Raw genomic sequence first — 20,251 nt, 5'->3', positions numbered from 1 at the left:
CTTTGGGAGGCCAAGGCAGGTGGATCACGAGGTCAGGAGTTCAAGATCAGCCTGGCCAATGTGGTGAGGCAGTCTCTACTAAAAATACAAAAAATTAGCTGGGCGTGGTGGCAGGTGCCTGTAGTCACAGCTACTCGGAAGGCTGAGGCAGGAGAATTGCTTGAACCCTGGAGGTGGAGGTTGCAGTGAGCAGAGATTGTGCCATTGCACTCCAGCCTGGGTGACAGAGCAAGACTCTACCTCAAAAAAAAAAAAAAAAAAAAAAAAATTGTTAATGTAACATTACCCAGTCTTCAGATCTAGCTGTTTCTCACATCTTTACCCATCGATAGGTCAAAGACCATGTGATCATACTGATGCTTCCAATTTCAATGCAACGTCTGTGGGTTTATTCTTTTTTTTTTTTTTTAAGATGGAGTCTTACTCTGTTGTCCAGGCCAAGGTTCACTACAACCTCTGCCTGCCCAGTTCAAGCGATTCTCCTGCTTGGCCTTCTGAGTAGCTGGGATGACAGGTGCACGCTACCACACCTGGCTAATTTTTGTATTTTTAGTAGAGACGGGGTTTCACCATGTTGGCCAGGCTGGTCTCAAACTCCTGACCTCAAATGATCCACCCACCTTGGCCTCCCAAAGTGCTGGGATTACCGGCATGAGCCACCATGCCTGGGCCCCTGGGTTTATTCTAATGCAAGAGTCAGCAAACTGTGATCCAAACTGGCCCCCATCTCTTTTCCTAAGTATAGTAAAGTTTTATTGGAATACAACCATACCCCTTTGTTTATGTATATCTGTGGCTATTCTTTTTTTTTTTTTGGAGACAGGGTCTTGCTCTGTTGCCCATGTTGGAGTGCAATGGCACAAACAGGGCTCACTGAATCCTCAAACTCTTGGGCTTAATTTATCCTCCTGCCTCAGTCCCCCAAGTAGTTGGAAGCACAGGTGCACATCACTACACTCAGCTAATTTTTAAAGTTTTTGTAGAGAGGGTCTCGCCACGTTGCCCAGGCTGGTCTTGAACTCCTGGACTCAAGTGATCTTCCCGCCTCGGCCTCCCCAAGCGCTGGGATGACAGGTGTGAGCTGTCACCCCCTGCCGTGGCTGTTCTTGAGCACTTACACGGCCTTTGGCTCATAGAGTCTGAGATGGTTACTCTCTTGCCCTTTACAGGAATCATTTGATGAAACCCTGTTCTCACTCCCACTTTCTTTTCTGTCATTGAGAGTCCTGGCTCTCATCAGCCACCATGTATTCAAATTATTTGCTTTGCCCTAGAGTCCACAGAAAATAGCTGTAGGTGTGCTAACTTATAGCATTGTGAAAACACCTACTGCTTAGAGGCTGTTCACACTGTAATGGCCACAGTTCTTTTTGTCTTTCTCCTTAGAGCACTTTAGTCACTCACTCTTTTCCAAAGTTACATGGGTTAGCTTCCCATGTGTTACTCACTTGTAAACCAGTTAGGTTCGTTTCTTCTGGCTGGTATTCCATTTGAGTGTCCCCCATCTTTTTGTTTATTTACTTATTTGTTTCTTTTCTTTTTTTTTTTTTTTTTTTTTGAGACAGAGTCTCGCTCTGTTGCCCAGGCTGGGGTGCAGTGGGGTGATCTCTGCTCACTGCAGCCTCTGCCTCCTGGATTCCAGCGATTCTCCTGCCTCAGGCTCCCAAGTAGCTGGGATTATAGGCGCCTGCCACCGCGCCTGGCTAATTTTTGTGTTTTTTTTAGTAGAGACAGGGTTTCACCATCTTGGCCAGGCTAGTCTTGAACTGCTGACCTCGTGATCCACCCATCTCGGTCTCCCAAAGTGCTGCGATTACAGGTGTGAGCCACCTTGGCCGGCTTTACTTATTTCTTGAGTATGTCAATCACGAACATGTTTTTAAAAGTCAGAACCCTATAGAAACTTAAATTCAGAAATATTACTCCCCCCCATCCTTTTATTTGTTGTTGAGACAGGGTCTGATCCTGTCGCCCAGGCTGGAGTGCAGGGGTGCCATCTTGGCTCACGGTGGCCCCCACCTCCCAGGCTCAAGGGATCCTCCTGCCTCAGCCCCCTGAGTAGCTGGGGCCGTAGTCATGCACCACTATGCTTGGGTAATTTTTTTTTGAAATGAGGTCTCGTTCTTGTCCCCTATGCTGGAGTACAGTGGTGCGATCTTGGCTCACTGCAACCTCCACCTCCCAAGTTCAAGCAGTTCTCTTACCTCAGCCTCCCAAGTAGCTGGGATTACAGGCATGCGCCACCATGCCCGGCTAATTTTTGTTTTTAGTAGAGACAGGGTTTCACTATGTTGGCCAGGCTGGTCTTGAATTCCTGAGGTGATCGGCCCGCCTTGGCCTCCCAAAATGCTGGAATTACAGGCATGAGCCACCGTGCCTGGACTTTTTTTTTTTTTTTTTTTTTAAGAATATAATGGGCTGGGCACGGTGGCTCATGCCTGTAATCCCAGCACTTTGGGAGGCCGAGGCAGGCGGATCACCTGAGGTCGGGAGTTCGAGACCAGCCTGACCAACATGGAGAAACCCTGTCTCTGCTAAAAATACAGAATTAACTGGGCATGGTGGCACATGCCTGTAATTCTAGCTACTCAGGAGGCTGAGGCAGGAGAATCGCTTGAACCCGGGAGGTGGAGGTTGCAGTGAGCCAAGATTGTGCCATTGCACTCTAGCCTGCCTGGAGACATAGTGAGACTCTGTCTCAAAAAAAAAAAAAAAAAAAAAAAAGCCCCCCGGTAGTCCCAACACTTTGGGAGGCCAAGGCAGGCAGATCACCTGAGGTCAGGAGTGCAAGACCAACCTGGCCAACATGGTGAAACCCCATCTCTACTAAAAATACAAAAATTAGCTCGGCGTGATGCTGGGAGCCTGTAATCCCAGCCATTTGGGAGGCTGGGGCAGGAGAATTGCTTGAACCCAAGAGGCGGAAGTTGCAGTGAGCTGAGATCGTGCCACTGCACTCCAGGCTGGGTGACAGAGCAAGACTCTGCCTCAAAAAAAAAAAAAAAAAAAAAAAATGGTGGCATTGTAGTAAGGAGAGAGTTGGTATGAAAAGTGGAATCCTGCCTGGGAAAAAAATAAAGACTTTTTTTTTTTTTTTGATCTGGAGTCTCGCTCTTGTTGTCTAAGCTGGAGTGCAATCTCGGCTCACTGCAGCCTCCGCCTCCTGGGTTCATGCCATTCTCCTGCCTCAACCTCCCAAGTAGCTGGGATTACAGGTGTCTGCCACTGCACCCGGCTAATTTTTTGTATTTTTAGTAGAAATGGGGTTTCACCATGTTGGCCAGGCTGGTTTCGAACTCCTGACCTCAGGTGATCCGCCCACCTTGGCTTCCCAAAGTGCTGGGATTATAGGCATGAGCCACTGTGCCCAGCCAAGAAAAAAGTTTTTAATGAAATAAACTGATGCCATTATGTAATGAACCCTGGTACCTGCCACCCAGCTTCAGCAGGTGTTAGTGTTTTGTGACTGTATTTGATTTTTTTGTCTTGGGCCTAGGTGAGATGACAATGGATGCTGTGTTGGCTCGATTGAAACTTCTGAATCCAGATGACCTTAGAGAAGAAATCATCAAAGCTGGATTGAAATGTGGACCCATTACGTCAACTACAAGGTTCATTTTTGAGAAAAAATTGGCTCAGGCTTTACTGGAGCAAGGAGGAAGGCTGCCTTCTTTCGACCACCATGAGGCAGGTGCCACAGCTCTCAGCCAAGACACACAAAGGATTTTGAAGTCAGCTGAAGGGAACCCAACTGATCAGGCTGGTTTTTCAGAAGACAGAGATTTTGGTTACAGTGTGGGCCTGAATCCTCCAGAAGAGGAAGCTGTGACATCTAAGACCTGCTCGGTGCCCCCCAGTGCCGTCGACACCTACAGAACTGGAGTGACTGCGTCTAAGGAACCGCCCTTGTACTACGGGGTGTGCCCAGTATATGAGGACGTCCCAGCGAGAAATGGTAATGGGGACGTGTGTAGGATTTCCTCACACAGATAACGTATATGCAGAGGGTGGGATGACATTTGAAAATGGAAAAGTACAGATAAAAAAAGAAAAAATCCAGTCACCACCATCTCATCACCCCAGTTAACCATTGTTAATATTTTTATGTAGAACTTTCCTGAAATATTTGTGAGTCTACGTGAGAACTGTTAAAATTGGTTAGGTAAATTGGATTCTATGAGATACGCTGGACTGAGATATTAATATTAGCTGGCTGCTGCTGTTGGTTAGTCGCCTCCCCCTTTTTAAAATGCATTGTAACCTGCACACCTTTTATGTTAATGAATGCAAATGGCCAATGAATGCATAAATTTTCAGCATCAAAGTTTTGTAATTTTATTATTTGTTTATTTATTTATTTATTTATTTTTATTTTTATTATTATTTTTTTTGAGACGGAGTCTCGCTCTGTCACCCAGGCTGGAGTGCAGTGGCCAGATCTCAGCTCACTGCAAGCTCCGCCTCCCGGGTTTACGCCATTCTCCTGCCTCAGCCTCCGGAGTAGCTGGGACTACAGGCGCCCGCCACCTCGCCCGGCTAGTTTTTTGTATTTTTTTAGTAGAGACGGGGTTTCACTGTGTTAGCCAGGATGGTCTCGATCTCCTGACCTCGTGATCCGCCCGCCTCGGCCTCCCAAAGTGCTGGGATTACAGGCTTGAGCCACCGCGCCCGGCCGTGTTTAGTTATTTATTGTTTGAGACAGAGTCTTACTCTGTTGCCCAGGCTGGAGTGCAGTGGCGCAATCTCGGCTCACTGCACCCTCCGCCCTCTGAGTTCAAGTGATTCTCCTGCCTCAGCCTCCTGAGTAACTGGAATTACAGGCACCTGCCACCGCGCCTGGCTAATTTTTTGTATTTTTAGTAGGGACGGGGTTTCACCGTCTTGGCCAGGCTGGTCTTGAACTCCTGACTTCGTGATCCACCTGCCTCATCCTCCCAAAGTTCTGAGATTACAGGCGTGAGCCTCTGTCCCCAGCCATTTTATTGTTTTAATTTATTCATCTGAGACAGGGTCTTACTCCACCCCCTAGGCTGCATTGCAGTGGTGCAGTGACGACTCGCTGCAGCCTCAACCTTTCTGGCTCAGGTGATCCTCCTACCTCAGCCACTTGAGTAGCTGGGACCCAGGCATGAGCCACCACACCCAGCTATTTTTGTATTTTTTTTGAGACAGAGTCTCGCACTGTTGCCTGGGCTGGAGTGCAATAGCACGATCTCAGCTAACTGTAACCTCTGCATCCCGGGTTCAAGTGATTCTCCTCCCTCAGCCTCCTGACTGGCTGGAAACTACAGGCACCTGCCATCACACCCAGCTAATTTTTGTATTTTTGGTAGAGACAGGGTTTCACCATTTTGGCCAAGCTGGTCTCAAACCCCTGACCTCGGGATCTGCCCGCCTCAGCCTCCCAAAGTTCTGGGATTACAGGTGTGAGCCATCATGCCCGGCTGATTTTTGTATTTTTTATAGAGAGAGGTTTTTGCCATGTTGCCCAGGCTGCTCTCGAACTGCCCTCAAGCGATCCACCCACCTTGGTCTCCCAGCGTGCTGAGGTTACAGGCACACACCAGCACGCCTAGCTAATTGGGTTTTTTTTGATGTTTGTTTGTTTGGTTTTTTTTTTTTTTGAGACTGGGTTCTGTCTCTCACCCAGGTTGGGGTGTAGTGATGTGATCTCAACAACTCGCTGCAATGTCTGCCTACCAGACTCAAGCACTCCTCCCACCTCAGCCTCCTGAGTAGCTTGGGATTGCTGACATCACGCGCATGTGCCAGTGTGCACTCAGTTTTTTTGTATTTTTGGTAGAGATGAGATTTCCCCACTTTGCCCAGGCTGGTCTCCAACTCCTGGGCTCAAGTGATCCACCAGGCTCGGCCTCCTGAAGTGCTGGGATTACAGGCGTGAGCCACCTCGCCTGGCCACACCTAGGTAATTAAATGTTTTTTTTTTTTAAGAGAATGGGTCTCACTTTATTGCCCAGGCTGGTCTTGAACTCCTGGCTTCAAGCAATTCTCCCACCTTAGCCTCCCAAAGTGCTGAGATTACAGGTGTGAGCCACTGTGCCCAGCCCAAGAATTGTAATTTTAAACAAGGTTTAGCATTGGAAAAAAAAAAAAAAAGAGAACTCAATATTGACTGGAATGCCAGAAATTGCACACTGTCATTAGTATTGTTACTGTGATATCATTTGTGGTGATGCCTGTGAGTAGATAATTGGTTAAACACCGTGAATAGAATGGAAGATTATTCTTCCATACGATCTTTTTAAAGAATACTTAGTGGCCAGGCCAGTGGCTCACGCCTGTAATCCCAGCACTTTGGGAGGCCGAGGCAGTCAGATTACAAGGTCAGGGGTTCGAGACCAGCCTGACTAACATGGTGAAACCCCGTCTCTACTAAAAATACAAAAAATTAGCCGGGCATGGTGGCGGCGCCTGTAGTCCTAGCTTCTCAGGAGGCTGAGTTTTCAATGAGCTGAGATTGTGCCACTGCATTCCAGTCTGGGCGACAGAGCTAGATTCCGCCTCAAAAAAAAAAAGAATAGTAACACTGGGAAATGGTCATAGTGCAGGTTTTATTTTTGTCATTTATTATTTATTTATTTGTTTACTTATCTTTTGGCACAGAGTCTCGGTCTGTCACCAGGCTGGAGTGCAGTGGCGCAATCTTGGCTCACTCCAGCCTCTGCCTTTTGGGTTCTAGCGATTTTCCTGCCTCAGCCTCCCAAGTCGCTGGGACTACAGGTGTGTGCCACCATGCCCGGCTAATTCTTGTATTTTTAAAATCCACGTTGGCCAGGATGGTCTGTATCTCTTGACCTTGTGATTCACTTGCCTTGGCCTCCCAAAGTTCTGGGATTACAGATATGAGTCACCGCGTCCGGCCTTATTTTTAATCTTTATTATTGTAAAGGTAGTCCCAGCACTTTGGGAGGCTGAGGTGGGCGGGTCACCTGGGGTCGGGAGTTCAACACCAGCCTGACCAACATGGAGAAACTCCGTCTCTACTAAAAATACAAAGTTAGCCGGGCGTGGTGGCGGGTGCATTGTAATCCCAGCTACTCGGGAGGCTGAGGCAGGAGAATCGCTTGAACCCGGGAGGCGGAGGTTGCAGAGAGCCAAGATCGCACCACTGCATTTGAGCTTGGGCGACAGAGCGAGACTCTGTCTCCAAAAAAAAATAAGAGAAAAAGTAAATAGGCGTTTCCTGTTCAAAATTGTGTTTAAAATTCTCTTTTGTTCTTGGCTGACATCATTATAGTTTGTTTTAATTTGCCTTTTAATAATTTTTGTTTAGATCTTTATATGAAATTTAGTTTTTAGGATAGAATCTTGCCATATAGAATTACATATATGAACGTAATGTGTATCATGTTACTCCCATGCATATACGCACCCAATTGAGCTTGTTAACTGTGTTATTTTGGCTAGCTAAGGCCCTTTTTCTTCAAGATTAAAGATCTGAACTAAGCCGGGCGACTGGGTAGCAGACGTGGAAGCTGATGATGAAGCCCAGGGTGTGACCAGGTAACAGCTGCTCCAGTCACTCATCTCTGATTTTTATTTGTTACTTTTCCTACCCAGAAAGGATCCATGTTTATGAAAATAAAAAGGAAGCATTGCAAGCTGTCAAGATGATCAAAGGGTCCCGATTTAAAGCTTTTTCTACCAGAGAAGATGCTGAGAAATTTGCTAGAGGAATTTGTGATTATTTCCCTTCTCCAAGCAGAACGTCCTTACCACTTTCTCCTGTGAAAACAGCGCCGCTCTTTAGCAGTGACGGGTTGAAAGGTAAATCATGCAGCAGTTCACATCCTGATGTTCCTGTCACATAGATCCCACCGTTTTGTGCCTTCTTTCCTCATATGTGGTAACTTGTTTTCTCCATGGGGGTAGAGTCGATGGCATCTCAGTGGACCCGGAAGCCACGCTAGCTCTGATGCTGACATGCCAGTATCAGCATCTTGACTGGAGAAGCTGAAAAGAACGCTGTGGCTGCCTCCATCTGTCCCCACGTCTCTCCCTGCTGCCTGTTGGATTTTTTCTTCTCTTTTTGTAAAGAGACAGGGTCTTGTTCTTCATGCCAGCCTGGAGTATGGTATGGTGCTATCATGGCCCACTGTAGCCTCAGACTCCTGGGCTCAAGCAATCCACCTGCTTTACCCTCCCAAATAGGGAGAGAAGTAGGCGAGCGGCACCACACCCAGCTAATTTAAACTTTTTTTTTTTTTTTTGAGACGGAGTCTCGCTCTGTTGCCGAGGCTGGTGTGCAGTGGCGCCATCTCGGCTCACTGCAACCTCTGCCTCCTGGGTTCAAGTGATTCTCCTGCCTCAGCCTCCCGAGTAGCTGGGATTACAGGTGCCCGCCACCGTGCTTGGCTAATGTTTGTATTTTTAGTCACCACGTTGGCCAGGCTAGAATTTAAATTTTTTTATGGAGATAGGGTCTTGCCATGTTGCCGAGGCTGGTCGAATTGCTGGCATCAAGTGATCCTCCTGTCTGAGCCTCCCAAAGTGCTGGGATGACAGATGTGAGCCACTGTGCCTTTTTGGATCCTGAGAGCAGTCTCCTTCCCCACCTGATGCTATACCTACTTCTAGGACTAGGGCATCTGCAAAAGTCGGGCTCATCTGTAGGAGCTGTCCAGCCCGAAGTCTGCCTCCTATCCACCTTGTAGCTCAGAACTAGGGTTTTGTGTGAAGAGGCTCTTCACAGTCAGTGTGGGGTAGAGCCTCTGCCTTTACCTTTCATCTGGCCTCAGCTCCTGCTCCCTCTCCCAGCTCACAGTTGTCTGGGCTTCCCTGGCGGGTTGGTACTCCAGAGGAATGGCACCCTCTCCCTCCAGTCATCCGCCTGTCCTCAGTCAGCCTTGTACAGGTGCTTCCTGGATGGAAACCAGAGTGGCTTCTAACAGGTACAGATTTCCTTCTTTGCAATTTGTGAGAATTCCTCAGAAGGAAATCACTTTAAGACAAAAATCATGCCGGGCACGGTGGCTCATGCCTGTAATTCCAGCACTTTGGGAGGCTGAGGTGGGTGGATCACTTGAGGTCGGAAGTTGGAGACCAGCGTAGCCTACATGGTGAAACCCTGCTTCTACCAAAAATGTAAAAAATTGGCCAGGCGCTGTGACTCACACCTGTAATTCCAGCATTTGGGGAGGCTGTGGTGGGTGGATAATCTCGGGTCAGGAGTTTCACACTAGCCTGGCCAACGTGGTGAAACCCTGTCTCTACTAAAAATACAAAAATTAGCTGGCCGTGGTGGCAGGTGCCTGTAATCCCAGCTACTTGGGACGCTGAGGCAGGAGAATTGCTTGAAACCGGAAGGCGGAGGTTGCCACGAGCCACGATCATACCACTGTGCTCCAGCCTGGGCGAAAGAGCAAAACTCCGTCCCCACAAAAACATCAGCAGGGCGCAGTGGCACGCTGCTTAACCCTGTGGTCCTTCGCAAAACATCAGCAGGGTGCAGTGGCACGCTGTTTAACCCTGTGGTCCTTCGCAGCCACACTGTGCATGTCGAAGGTCTTGTGTGATTGCTGGGACTGTTCCCTTGCCCACAACTGCCGTTGTTCCTCCTCCACCTACTGACCAAGGTTTCCGAGTTCACTGGCCGGGTGTGGTGACTCACGCTTGTAATTCCAACATTTTTGGGGGCTGAGGCAGAAGGACCCCTTCAAGCTAGGAGTTGGAGACCAGCCTGGGCAACATAGTGAGACCCCATCTTTAAAAATACATTTATATATATGGATATAAGCCAGGCGTGGTGGCACACAACCGTAGTCCCAGCTACTTGGGGGGGCTGAGATCACTTGAACCCAGGAGGTCAAGGCTGCAGTGAGCTGTGATCGTGCAACTGCACCCCAGCCTGAGTGACAGAGCCAGACCCCGTCTCTGAAAAAACACAAAGTTCACCAAACTTGGCCACATTCACAGAGCCTTTCCCAGCAAGTTTGCGGCAGGGTCTGGCTGCTCTTGCCCACTTGCTCTGCTCACAGGTGCGCTGGCTGCCGTTCCCTGCTGGGCTGGTGGCCGCAGGCCCATCTCGTCGTTTCTCACCTGTGCCTCCCAATTGGCCCAGAAGCCTGTGTGGAAAGCTCCTCCTTATCTCTCATCATAGGGTGCATGAGTGACTTGGTGAAACTAATCTTTCTTAAATTCTGTCTCTTAGTGACAGATGGTTTGTGCTTGTCTGAATCAGAAACAGTCAACAAAGAGCGGGCGAACAGCTATAAAAATCCCCGCACGCAGGACCTCACCGCCAAGCTTCGGAAAGCTGTGGAGAAGGGAGAGGAAGACACCTTTTCTGACCTTATCTGGAGCAACCCCCGGTATCTGATTGGCTCAGGGGACAACCCAACTATTGTGCAGGTAGGTGTGCAGCCTCGCTGGTTCCGTCGGGTAGGTGCAGTTCCATCGGGTAGGTGCGCGGCCTGGCCGGTTCCATCGGGTAGGTGCGCGGCCTGGCCGGTTCCATCGGGTAGGTGCGCGGCCTCGCCGGTTGCATCGGGTAGGTGCGCGGCCTGGCTGGTTTCCATTGCAGCACTCGCGACAGGCGTGTCCGCATGTGACGGATAGGAAGCTCAGAGCATGCGGTTCTCTTTCAGGAAGGGTGCAGGTACAACGTGATGCATGTTGCTGCCAAAGAGAACCAGGCTTCCATCTGCCAGCTGACTCTGGACGTCCTGGAGAACCCCGACTTCATGAGGCTGATGTACCCCGATGACGACGAGGCCATGCTGCAGAAGCGCATCCGCTACGTGGTTGACCTGTATCTGAACACCCCCGACAAGATGGTGCGTGCCCACCCTCCACTTACGCTTTCTTTGTTTAATTGTTTAAAATGTTTTCCCCAGAAGAATGCTTTATTGACAAGTTACTCATTGGTATAATAACTTTGGGGAAAAGACACATCAGTTACACCCCTGCAACCTGCCTTCTCACCACATCCCACTGGACAAAGGGCACCGAGTGCTGGGGTTCCCTGGCCCCTGCATCTTTGTCGTCTGTGCAGTGCTGTCCCCAAGGGTGTCTGAACTGTCTGGGGACACGGTTGTCCGAGGACATTTGCTCTGCTGAACAGGACTGCTTGAGCTGAGCAGCCCTTCTCCTCCTGGGAGTGGCAGAGCTGGGCACACCACAGGCAGGCCCTCAGTGTCCTGCCAAGAGCCACTGAGGCACAGAGCTGCCCCTGCAGACCACACTGCCTGACATGCAGGACTGTGTGAGAAAGAGACTGCTGGGGTGTGACTGCTTAGAAATAGGAACGATCTTCCTCGCTCTTGAGAAAAGGCGACAGCAGTCCTGGCCAATGCCCACGCCCCACCCTCCACCTGACCTGTGGGATCGTTTCATCCCAAGTGCAGCAAGCAGGCGAGTTGGAGTCACTGATGAGTGCCCCGCCGGGCTAGGCCCATGCAAGGCAGCACTGTGAAGGGGGCACAGTTCTTCTAAAGGGTGCTAAAGACAGGCTTTTCCTTCTCTTGGCCCCTCCCACCCCCGGGAGCCCAAGAGTCCTTCAGGGCAGAGTAGGGAGCCAGGGGAGCTGCTCTGCTTGAGAAGAGAAGCAAGTTTTATACACGGGATGGAGCGTATTAGTCAAATCGACACCCCAGCTGGAACAGGCGGTCACGCAGGCCAGGTGTAAAATCCCACACAGTGCTCACAGCTGTTAAGCAACCCTCATTTATATATTTATCATAAACAAAGCATAAGGCAATGTGAGGCTTGAATTTCAGCTTGAGTCTGAACAAACAATATTCTCTCATTAGGAGGCTTAAGCTGCTTTGCCTAATTTCAATTTTTGAAAAGTCCATTGCTTAAAATAGCGAATTTGCTTTTCGTTAAAGCTAGATTAGTGCAACAATTCAGCAGTTGTTGATAATCAGTTTACTTTCTGGGGGGGTCTCAGAAAATGGACAGTTTTCTTGTTCAACATTTCAAGATAAGAAAATCGTGGAACAGATGGGGCTTTCTGGTGATTGCACTCCCTCTGCGAGTTAGGGAAGGAGGAGGTCAGAAACGCCACTTACGCATGCGGCTCTTCAATCCTTCACCATTCTGACGGGCTAACCTGATTTTTTTTTTCGTTTTTCTTAAGACGGAGTCTTGCTCTGTCTCCCAAGCTGGAGTGCAGTGGTGCAATCTCGGCTCACTGCAAGCTCCTCCTCCCGGGTTCAACTGATTCTCCCGCCTCAGCCTCCTGAGTAGCTGGGACTACAGGTGCCGCCACCATGCCTGGCAAATTTTTTTTGTATTTTTAGTAGAGACGGGGTTTCACCATGTTAGCCAGGATGGTCTCGATCTCCTGACCTCATGATCCGCCCACCTCTGGCTCTCAAAGTGCTGGGATTACAGGTGTGAGCCACTGCGCCCGGCCACTAACATGATTCTTAAAGGGAGCCTGGGCTTTGGCTCAGTGTTTCAAATCCTCCGCCCTGTCCACTTCCTGTACCCTTAGAAAGGACAGCACAGTTATCTGTTTCAACTACAAACTTGAATGTAAAACTGTGTACACTACTGTTTAAATTCATGTGAATGGCCTCCCAGCACTTAGGGAGGCTGAGGTGGGCAGATCGCTTGAGCCCAGGAGTTTGAGAACAGCCTGGGCAACATGGCAAAACCCTGTCTCTACAAAAAATTTTAAAAGACAAATTAGTCAGGGGTGGTGGCACATGCCTGTAGCCCCAGCTACTCAGGAGGCTGAGGTGAGAGGATCACCTGAGCCCAGGACGCAGAGGCTGCAATGAGCTGAGATGGCACTACTGTACTGCAGTCTGGATGACAGAGCAAGACCCTGTCCCCACCACCGAAAGAGGCATGGTTTTCAGTGATTGAACAATGCATAAGTAAGAATTCTTAAAGAATTGATGTATTTTTGTAAGGGAAAGCCCAGTGACAGCTTAGAGCCAGGAATTATAAACTCTTAGTAAAACCCAGGAGTTTGGAACGTTGTGTTGTGGTGGGTAGAAGAGAGTGTCAGGCATATTGTGGGGAGGCATAATTTTGTTAATTGGATAACACAGTGAATATGATACATTGAGCTGCAAAAAGAAATTTTTTTTTTGAGACGGCATCTTGCTCTGTGCTCCAGGCTGGAGTGCAGTGGCACAATCTCAGCTCACTGCAACCTCTGCCTCCCAGGCTCAAGCAATGCTCCTGACTCAGCCTCCTGAGTAGCTGATTTTCATACTTTTAATAGAGACAGGGTTTCACCATATTTGCCCGGCTGGTCTTGAGCTCCTGACCCATCCGTCCGCGTTGGCCTCCCAAAGTGTTGGGATTACAGGCGTGAGCCACTGCTCCCAGCTGAGCTGCAAAATTGAAAAGCAAGAATAATTTTTAAATCAACAAGAGAGAAAAGGGGGAGTGTTGACATTTTGTCAAGCCAGCAAAATTATAGAAAGGGGTGAAAGTGAAAACAGTGGTTACCAAAAAAGCAATAGTGTACATGAACTAGGAAAGGGGGAGTAACATCACAGTACGTCAGTTATGCTGAGTGTGAGCAAACTGAGTAAGGAAATGAGGTTCGACTAGGACAGTCAGCAAGCGAGGGTTTGTAGCAATAATACAGCACTCTGTGCCCTGCAGAAAATACATGTTCTTATTTTCACGCAGTATTCACAGAAAATGTGCATGTGTGTGTCCAGAAAGAAAACTTAGTAAATTACTGAAATTAGATATTTCAGGTTACATTTGTTTATTATAACCCCCCGAAAGTAGGAATCGTTAAAGTGTGGACCAAAAATAACTATTGAGAAAGTACCAGTGTTTTTGGAGAGATCACGTCCCAAGATTACGATGTGGGTGAGAAGCAGGGCTGGAGAGAAGGTCAGCCAGAACTGCAGGAAGTTACCCAGCAAGAACAGGCAGAAATCGGGGTGGTGAGGATTGCCAAGTACAGAACAGGTTGGAAAGGGCCGTTGTGTAGTGGGGAGAATGGTGGGCCAGAAGGAAGCCGTTGTGTTGTGGATCCTTTCTGTGTAGACCATAGATGCCCAGGTGCACGGCAGAGGGCTTGGGAAGCGGGAGGGGGGCAGTCATGTTTCTGAAGCAAAGGACCTGGAACCTCAGTCCTGTAAAGTAGAATGTGGACCAAGAAAGGCCTGAGGGCCAGGTGCCATGGCTCACGTCTCTAATCACGGCACTTTGGGAGGCCGAGCGGGTGGATCACCTGAGGTCAAGAGTTTGAGACCAGCCTGGCCAACATGGCAGAACCCTGTCTCTATTAAAAATACTAAAATTGGGGCCGGGCGCAGTGGCTCACGCCTGTAATCCCAGCACTTTGGGAGGCCGAGGCGGGCGGATCACGAGGTCAGGAGATCGAGACCATCCTGGCTAACATGGTGAAATCCCATCTCTACTAAAAATACAAAAAAATTACCCAGGCGTGGTGGCGGCGCCTGTAGTCCCAGCTACTCAGGAGGCTGAGGCAGGAGAATGGCGGGAACCCGGGAGGCGGAGCTTGCAGTGAGCCAAGATCGCGCCACCACACTCCAGCCTGGGTAACAGAGTGAGACTCCGTCTCAAAAAAAAAAAAATACTAAAATTATCCTCACCTGTAATCCCAGCTACTAGGGAGGCCGAGGCAGGAGAATCACTTGAACCTGGGAGGTGAAGGTTGCAGTGAGCCGAGATTGTGCCCCTGCACTCCAACCTGGGCGACAAAGTAAGACTTCTTGGCTGGGCGCGGCGGCTCACGCCTGTAATCCCAGCACTTTGGGAGGCCGAGGCAGGCGGATCACAAGGTCAGGAGATCGAGACCACGGTGAAACCCCGTCTCTACTGAAAACAAAATGCAAAAAAATTAGTCGGGTGCAGTGGCGGGCGCCTGTAGTCCCAGCTGCTTGGGAGGCTGAGGCAGGAGAATGGCGGGAACCCGGGAGGCAGAGCTTGCAGTGAGCCGAGATCCTGCCACTGCACTCCAGTCTGGGCAACAGAGCGAGACTCCGCCTCAAAAAAAAAGAAAAAGACTTCTTTATCTCCGAAAAAAAAAAAGAAAAGAAGAAGAGCCTGAGGGTTGGAGAACACAGAGCAATCATTGCACTTGAGGAGGGGCCAGCAAACTGCAGCCCAGGAGCCAGTTTAGCCGCCATCTGTGTGTGTACATAAGGCTTTATTGGAACATAGCCATACTCATTTGTGGATTTGTCTGTGGCTGTTTTCCTGCTACAAGACTGGAGTTGGGTAGCTGTGGCAGAGACACAATGGCCTCAAAAGTCTATAATGCTTACCGTCTGGTCTTGTCCAAGAAAGCTTACCAGCCCCTGGATAGAAGGATGGGGTACAGGCAGCGTGGTGGTGTATTCAAACATCCAGACCTTTTTGGGGTCGTGTGAGAGAGTCGTAAGGGTTATTACCTCTAGTGGGTGATGGTGGGAGGGAGCTGGAGAAGGACATTTGAGGGTGACCTAGGCTGTGTTGCCAAGGAGTGGAGGCGGGGGTGTCAGTACAGGCCGCAGGGTCCATGATGAGTTTTTGTTCCCTGTGCAGAAGCTTAGGGGTGGCCGCCATGGCATACGATGCCACGGGACACTTTACAGCCAGAATCTTGGTAATCAGAGGTGACGTGAGGAGGTGTTGCTGGCTCTGCTGGGTGTAAATGAATTCTGTTTTCTACACGGTGCAGCGGAGCTGCCTGTGGGATGTCCAAGTGAGGTGCCTGGGAGGGAGTTGGCCCTTCAGGTCTTGGGCTCAGGGTCACTGTTGACCATGGGGCCTGCTGGTCTATAGGCCACAGCTGAAGGTGACATTGAGACTGCCCAGAGCATCAGGAAGGATCAGAGGTGCCGCCGTGGGAGCTCCAGGCAGATGGCGTGGAGACCTGCGACCCCATGGGGGAGGGAGGGCATGACGCAGTGTCATGGACAGAGACCTGGGTTCCCAGTCAGGGCATGATGCAGCATCATCAGCAGTGAAAAGAATTTTGTTTACTGTGGTGCCACATGCCACAGAGACTTTTCTTTGAGTACAGGCCAAATTCGTGGGCTTTGCTTTATTCTGATTGTGGTCCTCATCTGTGTATTTCATTTTCTGGGCATGTTTTACATGACATTGTACTGGGCCCTATACTGGTTAAAGCTACTGTTCACTGTTTATGGAGAATTTAAGCTCCTCCAGGGCCTGGGCACCACCCAGGTCAGTGTGCTGAGCTCAAGCCTTGGCATGAAGTGAGTATGTGCTAGAATGCCAGTTATTTTTCCGTTATAAAAGTAGCATCTTGGCCAGGCGCGGTGGCTCAAGCCTGTAATCCCAGCACTTTGGGAGACCGAGACTGGCGGATCACGAGGTCAGCAGATCGAGACCATCCTGGCTAACACGGTGAAACTCCGTCTCTACTAAAAAATACAAAAAACTAGCCGGGCGAGGTGGCGGGCGCCTGTAGTCCCAGCTACTCGGGAGGCTGAGGCAGGAGAATGGCGGGAACCCGGGAGGTGGAGCTTGCAGTGAGCTGAGATCTGGCCACTGCACTCCAGCCTGGGCGACAGAGCGAGACTCCGTCTCAGAAAAAAAAAAAAAAGTAGCGTCTTATATGGCCTTTTTGTTTGTGAGTCTTTTTTAAAGAAAAGTAGAAGCTGGGCGGGGTAACTCACGCCTGTAATACCAGCACTTTGGGAGGCCAAGGTGGGTGGATCACCTGAGGTCAGGAGTTTGAGATCAGTCTGACCAACATGGTGAAACCCTGTCTCTACTAAAAATAAAAAAAAATTGATGTGGTGGCAGGTGCCTATAGTCCCAGCTACTGGGGAGCCTGAGGCAGGAGAATCACTTAAACCCGGGAGGCAGAGATTGCAGTGAGCCGAGATCACGCCGGTGCCCTCCAGCCTGGGCAACAGAGTGAGACTCTGTCTCAAACAATAAAATAAAATAAATAAATAAATGTATAAATATCTATTTTCATCTTAGAGCAACCTTATGAGACACGTGTGAATAATTGTGCTTCCTCTGCACCTTTTTTCAGGGCTATGACACACCGTTGCATTTTGCTTGTAAGTTTGGAAATGCAGATGTAGTCAACGTGCTTTCGTCACACCATTTGATTGTAAAAAACCCAAGGAATAAATATGATAAAACACCTGAAGATGTAAGTACTTATTAAAATGCAGTTACTATCTGGAGTTAGAAATGAAAATACATAAATTGACAGTCTATTATCACAGGCACAGGGAAGCCACAAGGAGCTCTGTATGAGTGTGTTTGCCTTATGGGACATGTTAGAACCCTGGCTGTTGGGTAAGATGCACTTTGTGAAGGTGATGTATCTGTAGAACCAGGAGGGAAGGAACTGACCCGCTGTGCTAATTTTATTTTCCTAAAACTGGCAGTTAGTTGCTTTGAACAGCTCACAGTCTTTTATCAAGTTCCCTTTCTGAACACGTCAGTTGACCAGAGTCAGAGAGAACCGAGGTAATGATGGTGGTGGTGATGGTGGTAGTGATGATGGTGATGATGAGAATGATGATGGGGATGGTGATTATGGTGGTGGTGATGGTGGTGGTGATGGTGATGACGGTGGTAGTGAGAATGATGGTGGTGGTGATGGTGGTAGTGAGAATGATGGTGATGGTGATGACGGTGGTAGTGAGAATGATGGTGGTGATGGTGGTGGTGATGGTGGTAGTGAGAATGATGGTGATGACGGTGTAGTGAGAATGATGGTGGTGATGGTGGTGGTGATGGGGATGGCAGTGAGGATGTGATGGTGATGACTATGGTGGTGATGGTGCTGGTGAGAATGATGGTGATGGTGAAGATGGTAATGGTGGTGATGATGGTAGTGGTGAGGATTGTGGTAATGGTGATGGTGAGGATGATGGTGCTGATGGTAGTGAGGATGATGATGGTTTTGACGATGGTGATGATTATGGTGTGATGGTGATGGTGATTATGGTGATGGTGGTAGTGAGAATGGTGGTGGTGATGGTGATGCTGGTGATGGTGATGAAGGTGGTGATGGTGGTAGTGGTGAGGATTGTGGGAATAGTGACAGTGAGGATGATGATGGTGATGAGGTGATGATGGTGATGGTTGTGATGAGGATGATGATGGTGGTGAGGATGCTGATGAAGATAGTGATGATGTGAGGATGATGGTGAGGGTGAAGATCGCAATGATGATGGTGGTGTTGGCAGTGGTGGTGGTGATGGTGACCACGGTGGTGAGGATGATGCTGCTGAAAGCAGCTAAATTGTATTCAGCTCAATGTGCCCCAGACGCTGTGCTAAGCTTCTCACACATACGTACTCATCTGACCCAGAAAAGCCTCGTCAGTCAGGGCTCATCACGACCCTGAGCAGCTGAGCAAAGTGCACCTTACAGAGGGCAGAAGTATGTTCTGTGCCCCCAAAGTGCAAGATGTATCTGGACCTTCTGAGAACTGAAAGATGAGTTTGATGTTTCTGTGTATTACAGCTGTGAGCTGTCCACGGTCTAGCAGCCCTTTAGAAATAAAAGCTGTAAGAATCTTCTGGTGGCAGTGGCCTCTCCCATACCCCCTCTATAACTGTTGTTATTGCATAAGCAGTTCATCCACTTGCCATAGAAAATTTAAAATACTGCTTGACCAAAAAGAATAAAATTCACCAGAAAATTCTACAACTGAGAAATTGCCATTATTTTGCATATATATGATTCAATTTGTGTGTGTGTGTGTGTGTGTGTGTGTGAATATCTGTACTTATTCAGCATAAGAATGGCATTTGGTAACTAAAAACTCCTGGCATTTTATTTTATTTTTTTATTTTTATTTTTTTATTTATTTTTTGAGACGGAGTCTCACTCTCACCCAGGCTGGAGTGCAGTAGCACAATCTTGGCTCACTGCAAGCTCTGCCTCCCAGGTTCACACATCCTGCCTCAGCCTCCCGAGTAGCTAGGACTACAGGCGCCCGCCAACACGCCTGGCTAATTTTTTGTATTTTTAGTAGAGACGGGGTTTCACCATGTTGACCAGGATGGTCTTGATCTCCTGACCTCGTGATCCGTCCGCCTCTGCCTCCCAAAGTGCTGGGATTACAGGCGTGAGGCCCCACGCCTGGCCTGACTCCTGGCATTTTAAAAATCATTTGACTTTTTAAAGCTTACAGTCAGGTACAGACTCAAAAATGTGGTTGTTTTCCTAGTTTTAGTCAGTTTCTCTCACAGGCTGGCTCCTTTCCTTCCTTTTATTTGAAGGTTGTTGGTTTTTCTCTAGTTTCTAGCACAAGTTTGTATTTTGCTGCAGTTCTCCAAGGCTGAGAAATTTGATTTCTGTAGTGGCAAAAATAGAACATTCATGTTCCGTGTTAGTTAGGAGCTCCACCTTGACCCAGCCTCACAACAAAAAGCTTATGTGTGACGAGGCTTCTTGTGAGTGAAACTCAGACACCTGAGAAAGTTAGAAACATGTTGAGGTGCTCCTGCTTTTACTTGACGGTGTGCTTGTATGTTTTCCTCTCCTTGCAGACAGTTAGAAAATGTAGAATAGCACGAAGAAAAAGTAAATTTACCCAGAATCCCAGAGGGTGTTCTCTTAGCTGTCCCCTTAGACTTTTAGAAAGACCATACTCTTCACACATTTTTTGAGTGTGAGCTTTATTAAATCTTTAGCACTAAGATACGATTCTACTTTACTGACTTTAAAACTCACTTTTCTAAAATCATTGTAATGATAAGGAAATATTGCAATCAAATAAGATTTAGACACACTTTTTATTCAATAGGTGATTTGTGAAAGAAGCAAAAATAAATCTGTGGAACTGAAGGAGCGGATCAGAGAGTATTTAAAGGGTAAGATGGGGAGTTGGTGCCTGGATCATGGGGTCCGTGGTGGGAAGGGCCTTGGAGTGTTGGGGGAACAGAGCAGAGCTTTGCTTTTCTGAGCTCCCCGCGCGTGTGCCGGCTCCCCTCGGAAGCCTCTTCTCGGGATCATCCTTTCTTCTCCTGAGCTCTCCCAGCTCACTTCCCCCTCTTTTCCTCTTACCCCTTCTCTGAAGTCTTGTATCTGTTCCTTGAGCTTTCTGTGAGAGAACTTTTTTGAGGTTGTGTGTCACTGCCTGTTGCCCGTGGCCTCACCCCTGGATCCATAGGTCTCTCCCACCGCAGCTTCATTGTGGTAGAGCCTGCAGTTGACAAAGAACAGCTCAGGAAGAGGCAGGGCCCAGAGCTCCTTGTTTGGGTGGTTGGCCTGGCTTTTGTGTGTCTCTGCCTGTGTTGGGGTGGGAGTCATCCCTGGGGTTGTCCCTGGGGTCGCCCCGTCACCCTCTGCCTGTGTT

General features: G+C 48.7%; 1 protein-coding gene across 3 annotated transcripts in view; it reads left to right on the top strand.

The window, feature by feature from the left end:
* ANKLE2 (ankyrin repeat and LEM domain containing 2) overlaps positions 1–20,251 on the top strand; it is a 36,181-nt gene that overhangs the window by 2,714 nt on the left and 13,216 nt on the right. For all 3 annotated transcript variants that reach the window (XM_023196809.2, XM_023196808.2, XM_026449538.2), the window contains exons 2-7: positions 3,497–3,955; positions 7,582–7,788; positions 10,172–10,371; positions 10,608–10,796; positions 16,961–17,083; positions 19,700–19,766. In XM_023196809.2, the coding sequence (XP_023052577.2) occupies positions 3,497–3,955; positions 7,582–7,788; positions 10,172–10,371; positions 10,608–10,796; positions 16,961–17,083; positions 19,700–19,766 (1,245 nt within the window). The remainder of the gene's footprint in view (positions 1–3,496; positions 3,956–7,581; positions 7,789–10,171; positions 10,372–10,607; positions 10,797–16,960; positions 17,084–19,699; positions 19,767–20,251) is intronic.

Source organism: Piliocolobus tephrosceles, chromosome 10, assembly GCF_002776525.5.
Source record: "Piliocolobus tephrosceles isolate RC106 chromosome 10, ASM277652v3, whole genome shotgun sequence".
Taxonomy (NCBI): Eukaryota; Metazoa; Chordata; class Mammalia; order Primates; family Cercopithecidae; genus Piliocolobus; species Piliocolobus tephrosceles.
The sequence above is the reverse complement of the archived record's forward strand: the minus strand, read 5'-3'. Positions and strand labels throughout refer to the sequence as shown.